The 6,984-nt window shown below is 50.1% G+C and overlaps 1 protein-coding gene across 1 annotated transcript in view; it reads right to left on the reverse strand.

The window, feature by feature from the left end:
* Positions 1 to 916: 916 nt before the first annotated feature.
* ZBED4 (zinc finger, BED-type containing 4) overlaps positions 917 to 6,984 on the reverse strand; it is an 8,351-nt gene continuing 2,283 nt past the window's right edge. The window contains exon 2 of the mRNA XM_011985592.1: positions 917 to 6,478. Within this exon, the coding sequence (XP_011840982.1) occupies positions 3,823 to 6,478 (2,656 nt within the window). The 3' untranslated portion in view covers positions 917 to 3,822. The remainder of the gene's footprint in view (positions 6,479 to 6,984) is intronic.

Raw genomic sequence — 6,984 nt, forward strand, 5'->3', positions numbered from 1 at the left:
AGGCTGGAGTGCAGTGGCGCAATCTCAGCTCACTGCAAGCTCTGCCTCCCAGGTTCACGTCATTCTCCTGCCTCAGCCTCCCGAGTAGCTGGGACTACAGGCGCTCGCCACCACGCCTGGCTAATTTTTTGTATTTTTAGTGGAGATGGGATTTCACCGTGTTAGCCAGGATGTCTTGGATCTCCTGACCTCATGATCCGCCCACCTCGGCCTCCCAAAGTGCTGGGATTATGGGCATGAGCCACCACGCTCGGCCACGGTAACATCTTATTATGAGAGTGTTTTGAGAAAGTTAGCCAAAGCTTTAGCAAAAAAACACCCAGGAAAGCCTCACCAGAGTCTTTCTCCACGATGACAATGCTCCTGGCTTATGCTTCTCATCAAATAAGGGCAATTCTTCAAGTTTTGTTGGGAAATCATGAGGCATCCACCTTACAGTCCCGATTTCGCTCCTTCTGACTTTGTTTCCTCGTTTTAAAAAATCTTTAAAGGCACTCATTTTTTCTTCGGTTAATAATGTTAAACAGGCTGCACTGACATGTTTAAATTCCTAGTGCCCTCAGTTCTTCAGGGATGGACTAAATGGCTGGTGTCACAGCTTACAAAAGTATCTTGACCTTGATGGAGCTTACATTGAGAAATAAAAATGTTGCTTTGTTGTTGTTGTCGTCGTTGGTGGTGGTTTTAAGAGACAGGATCTTGCTCTGTTGCCCAGGCTGGAGTGCAGTGGTGTGATCACAGCTCATTGCAACCTCGAACTCCTGGGCTCAAGTGATCCTCCTGCCTCTGCCTCCCAAGTAGCTGGGACTACAGGCATGCACTACTATACCTGGCTAATTTCTTGAACTCCTGGTCTCAAGCAGTCCTCCCACTTCAGCCTCCCAAAGTACTGGGATTACAAACATAAGCCACTGTGCCCAGCCAAGAAATAAAGTTTTTATTTTTTATGTTTTACTTCAATATTTCCACAAATCTTTTGAAGTCCCTTCATATAATGACTGGTAATTTCATTCACTGAAGAGACAGTTCTGAGGCTCATATGAAGAGCTTTTTATTATCTGAGACAGACCTGAGAAATTAAGAACCTGCCTAAAACATCATTTCCAGGCAGGGAAACAAACAGCTCGCAGCTGGGGTTTTGCATGGAGAGGCAAAGTGGGAATGGCTAAGAATTAACATATTTTCTAGTTGCACCCACAGTCCCCTCATTCAAGTACAGTGAGAGTCGTGTGACTGTCAGCACTGGGCCTCTTGTCCATCTTCCTGCAGGACTGTCAGCAACTGGAGGGCACAGACGGTTTGACCATTGAGTGCCTAGTTTCAACAAACGTCCACCAACCAAATAAAGGGAATGTACAAGATAAAACGACTCTCCCAGTGTCACTCAAGAAGGGCCATATTTTCTGTTGAGTAAAGCAAGCCCTGATTTTTTCCTGCAGTCCCCTTTTATACACTCACTGTTACTCAGAACACTTCAACTAAAAACACAGCAGCATGAAGATGAAAGCTTAAAACAAAACAAAACAAAACATAAAGGCAGGCTAGCTCAAGGACCAGCAAACTTGCTGTTCTGGAAAGGGCCAAACAGTGAGTGTTTTCAGCCCTGTTTGGCCCTTTCAGTGGGCCTGTGGCCTCTATCACAACTACTCAATTATCCTGTCGCAGCCTGAAAGTAGCCAAGACAACATGTTAAAAAACAGCTGTGACTGTATTCCAAGAAAATTTCACTTAGAAAATCGGGCAGAGTGCCGGACTGCATCCGTGGCTGCAGCTTGCCAATCCTGAATTAGACTATATGCTCTATGAGACCAGAGACTGTGTCCACGGAAATCTCTGTTGCATCCCAGGAACTAGCCCAACCCCTGGAGAAGGGAGAACACTTCGTCCCAGTCCAGTGAACGAGTAGTTACGATTCTGCTACAGTTAGTTGTGCTGGCTTGTTTTGGAGAGAAAATCCATGAAGCTCAATATCCCAAAATTCTAAGGATATTACCATTCCAAATACAATCTTAAGAAACACGGGACTGCAAGCTGGCCGTGGGCACAACTGAGCAAGAACTGTGGCTCCCTCCTATCCTGTCTGTGCACAACCCTTTCTACACCAGGATGACACTGTCCAGAGCTGCTGGCTACGGACAGATGGGTGGGCCATGGACCCCACCTCCTCTGCAGCCTCATGGGCACTGTCCCTGACCAGCACTCCTGGGCATTCTGGAAGCAGGCTGTTCTCATAGGAACGAGTGCACAGCTACCAGGTGAGAGGGCACCAGGAAGGGCATGCACAGAGGCTGCAGCCAAGGCAACCCCTCGGAGTGCCCACTGGCTCCTGCATTCTGGCACCACTTGAACAGGAGACCTGGAAAGTCATCACCATGACCGTGATCAGAACTGCTGTTGTAAGAATTACATCTCTACTTCCCCGGAGCCCTGTCTGGGGTTAAGGTGAAATTTCAAATGCTGCCCAAGTATGGGCTCTAGATGATGGACCACAAAGAATATGCCTATTTTCTTATCCTAAAAATAAAAAGCCAGTGTCTGCCAGCACTAGAAAATTGCAAATAAAAAGTTTAATTTCAGAAACTGAGTTCACCATTTATAAATACACTAAAACATAGTCAATGCAAATTTAGATTAAGTGTAGGTACAGTATTTCAACAAAACAACAACTTTTCTAAAAGGTCGTAGGCAAATGAGTGATCTGTCTCACCCAGAATATTTAATTGGTTTAAAATGAGAAAATCAATCTTTTTTTCTCTGAAGACATAATTGTTAAAAGAATCTGACAACTGATACTTCATTCTGATGTCCTTGGGATTCTAAAATATCCCAGTGATGGCTGCATCTTCCCTATTGTAAAAAAAAAAAAAATCTAAACACCTAAGGCTATTCTTACAACTGTAATATAACAAGCTTCTTCCCTGTTAATAAGCCATCGCTTCTAAAAAAAACTTTACACAAATGTGATCAAACAAGGGGCTCAGTGCACACATTTCGAAAGACAGCTTCAGAGTGTGGAGATGCTAAAGCGGAGGCGTGGGGGTTTCAGCAGGGACCACCTGCCGTCAGCGTGTCATCGAACGCACTGGCGAAGTGATGAGCACAGTTACAAACGGATCACATTTCAGAGGAGCTGATGATAAACAGTTGGGGTATCTCTGAGTTAACTGACCATGTAAAGCCTGAATGCAGAAACCTGAAATGGGAAAGTTCTCAAAATAAGCTCCATGAAACATCTAAGTTTCGTTTCCAAATGCCACGTCTCTGTCGTAGTAAACAGTTACCTTCCAGAATATTATCTGTACTCCGCGGGACACTTTAGAACCTGCGGTTAAAAACTGCTCAGTCAGGATGGCTTGCCCTCCACCTCCTATTTACAGATTTCATTTGATAGCCACAAAAGCTATTCTGTTGCAATTAAAGCAATACTTAACTAAAATACAGTACCTGATTCGTGGTTTGTACATAATTGAGTAAAAAGTCTACAGAATAAAATTGTTTACATCTTCTTTGTCATTCTAGTAAAACAAATTACTAGCCCAAAATTTTAAAAAACTTTACAGTTATGAATTAAAATCTAGTCACCATATTTCATAGTTGACAGGACAAGCTATTTCTAGTGGACGTCTTAATAGAACACCCCGCAAAACCTGGCCTGAAGGAAAAGGGGTAAGGCACGTGGAGACACTGGTGAGCTGGAGGGCGGCCCTGAGAGTGCCTGGTCTGATGTCGTGCACGGCCCTGGGCGGAGCGGGTCACAGACCCGGTATGGGCTGCTAACGCTGGGGCAGCCACGCCTCTGGCCTGGTGGTGCCGTTGTGAGTTTCAATACTGAAAGTATATTAAGGGAAGATTCACTTTCAAAAAGATAAGTTTTTCAAAATGTTCCATCATGAGCCTGGATTGGCCAAGGCTGCCGTTCTCAGTGGGCGTGTTGAACAGCTTTTCTGAAGGGACGATGCTTGGGGGGCAGCCCAAAAATCTGACGGCCAGCGCGGACAGCCCCGGCCAGGACGCCTTCTTCAGGTTCCAGTAGGTAAGCGGGTCACAACCGTGTTCAAGCACTTCCTCCTCCAGATACGCGAGCACCATGTCTTCAGGCAGCTTTTCTCTTGGGTCTTTCTTCTTCACCTTGGCCACAAGCGACCACAGGCTCTCCTCTGCGGCAGAGTCTTTCGACGGGGAGCCAGCATCACACCTGTGGGAGGCAGCCGCGTCCTCTGAGGTAGAATTCATGAGTTCGAGTTCCCTGATTAAATCCTGCTTGTACTGCTCCGTCTCCTCCTCCGTAAACAGGGAGGCCTTGTAGCGAGGGTCCAGCAGCGTGGCGAAGACGTACCGCGGGTCGTGGAGGGTGGCAGACAGGCGGCTCACCATGGCCTCTTTCAGAGAGCGCAGCATGGTGTCGATGCCCATCGTCTCCTCGAAGAGCATCTCCACCTTCCTGTTGAGGATGTGCACCATGGGGATGACCTGGCTGAGGGTGGACATCTGCGTGCTCATCTCCCGGCTCGCGGCCTCGAAGGGCTTCAGCGCACAGCACACAGACTGCATGACCTCCCACTGGTCACAGCTGATGAGCTCTCGGAAGTTACACTCGACGGACATCTCGTTAATGGCCCTTTTCTGCTCGATGAGCCGCTCGAGCATGTGGAAGGACGTGCTCCACTTGGACGGGACGTCCTGGATGAGGTGGTGCTGGGGCAGCGCATACTCCCTCTGCAGCTCGGCCAGTTTCTCCTTCGCCTTGGGCGACCGGTGCACCCGCTCGCAGATCTTCCGGGCGAGGCTCAGCAGGTTCTGCACCATCCGCTGGCTCTTAATGGCCTCGCTGACGATCAGGTTCACCGTGTGGCTGAAGCACTGCACGCTCGAGTGCTCCCCCTCGCTCAACGTCTTCCCGATGCTGGGGTTGTCGGTGACGGTGATGCCCACCTGAAGGCCAGTGGAGGTCACCCACGCTTCCCACCAGCACTCCAGCTGCTTCTGAATGCTGTTGCCACTGTAGTCACAGTCCACCTGCGACACGTCCAAGAGCGCCGAGCAGTGGTGGTCATCGCAGCGCGGCCGGGCCGATGACTCGAAGGAAACCCAGTGGGCCGTGAGGGTCAGGTACTCACGGGTCTGGTTACTCATCCATATTCCAGACGTGAAGTGGATCACACCACTCTCAGCTTCCTTCAGGTGGGACATAATTATCTGCTTCACATTATCATACATACCTGGGATAGCTGTCCTGGAGAAGTAGGAAGGGGCAGGGAGGGAGTACTGAGGTTTCAAGTATTCAAGCAGCCTGTTAAAGCCAACATTGTCTACAAAAGAATATGGCTGGAGGTCAAGTGCAATCATTTCAGCTATGAGACTTGTGATTTTTTTGGCAACTGGGTGAGAATCATAAAACTTCTCATTGGTGTCATCGAAGGAGGAAGCGCCTGATAATTCTGTGCCCTGCGGCACCCGGATGTCCGGAGAGGAAGGCCGCGCCGTCTCTGAGACCTCGGTTTTCAGCACGTTGCTATGGAACCGCTGTAAATGTCTCAGAAGACAGCTGGTGCCCAAGTTAGTCGGCTTCTTCCCCCGGCTGATGGTCCGGCCACAGTGCAAGCACACGACTTTTGTGGAGTCTGCGGAGCAAATAGAAAAATGATTCCACAGTTTTGAGGTCTTTTTACTATTAACAGGAAACATAACTTGATTGTTTTTTGTGACCACTGTTGGCAAGTCAGTCAGTTTGGAAGAGGAACTTTCTGCAGAGGCCAAAGTGGCATACGGAGAGTTTGCCAGACTGGCACCCAAAAAGCCCTTCTGGCTCCCGACAACTTCTGGGTGGCGCCGGTAGAGATGTCTCATCAGGCAACTGGTGCCCACGTCACCCTTCTTCCCCCGGCTGATGGCGCAGCCGCAGTACCGACACTCGGCCTTGAGGCTGTCCGTGGGGGCCAGGGAGAAGTGATGCCAGACCTCCGACTTCAGTCTCTTCATGACCTTTTTATTCTGCTGGAAGACGGCGCCAGATTCAAACAATCTAGGACTCAGCCCGTCAGCCTGCTGCTTCTCGGGAGAGGACGCCGAGGCCTCCCCCACGTCGTCGGAAGACGAGAAGGCCGCCGCGTCTTCCATCAGCCCATCTCCAGGGTTCAAGTGAGACTGCAGGTCCTCAGTCAGCCTGTCAGGGGACGAGGAGGCCGAAGGGGACTCTCTGACCAGCTTTACCGGAGACGAGGACACAGAGCTGAGCTCCCCCTCTGGCGGCAGCAAGGAAGGCAGCAGGGTGGGAGGGGTGGAGTACAGAGGCGGGATGCCCGTGCCCCCGTTCTCCTGCAGCACGATGGCGCGGTGTGCTCTCCACATGTGCCTGATGAGGCAGCTTGTGCCCAGGTCCTTCCCGTTCTTCCCCCGGCTGAACTCGTTCATGCAGTGAATGCAGACGGCTTTGGAGTTGTCCAGTGGTGACAGGTAGAAGTGCTTCCAGACAGCGGACCTTCTCCTAGACCCGGGGGTGCTCTTTGGAAGTGGAAGGTTCTTCTCCGCTAAGGTCTCTGCAGTTTCATCGTAATGGAGGGCAGGGAGGTGGGGAGACGCCCCCACCAGGGCTTCTTCTCTGCCGCACTTCTCTGAAACGGACATGTCAGAGGAGATTTCTTCAGAAGAAACTACAGACACAGACTCCTCTGTTATTCGATCGGGGGACGGGATCTTAGACGTCACTTTCTGGACAAGTTTGATGGGTGAGAGGATGGTGCTGAGGTCGCCCGTGTCCGCAGGCTGCGGTGGAAGCAGGAGGGAGGGAGAGGGGAACGAGGACACGGCAGACACGCTGCCGTTTTCCTGAATGAGCACGGTCGGGTGTGCGCGCCTCACGTGCCTCATGAGACAACTGGTACTCAAGTCTTTCTCGTTTTTGCCTCTGCTGAACTCTTTCACGCAGTACATGCATATTGCTTTAGTGCTGTCTCGGGGAGAGATAAAAAAATGCTTCCAGGCTGG

This window comes from Mandrillus leucophaeus, unplaced genomic scaffold (assembly GCF_000951045.1).
Source record: "Mandrillus leucophaeus isolate KB7577 unplaced genomic scaffold, Mleu.le_1.0 Scaffold288, whole genome shotgun sequence".
NCBI lineage: Eukaryota > Metazoa > Chordata > Mammalia > Primates > Cercopithecidae > Mandrillus > Mandrillus leucophaeus.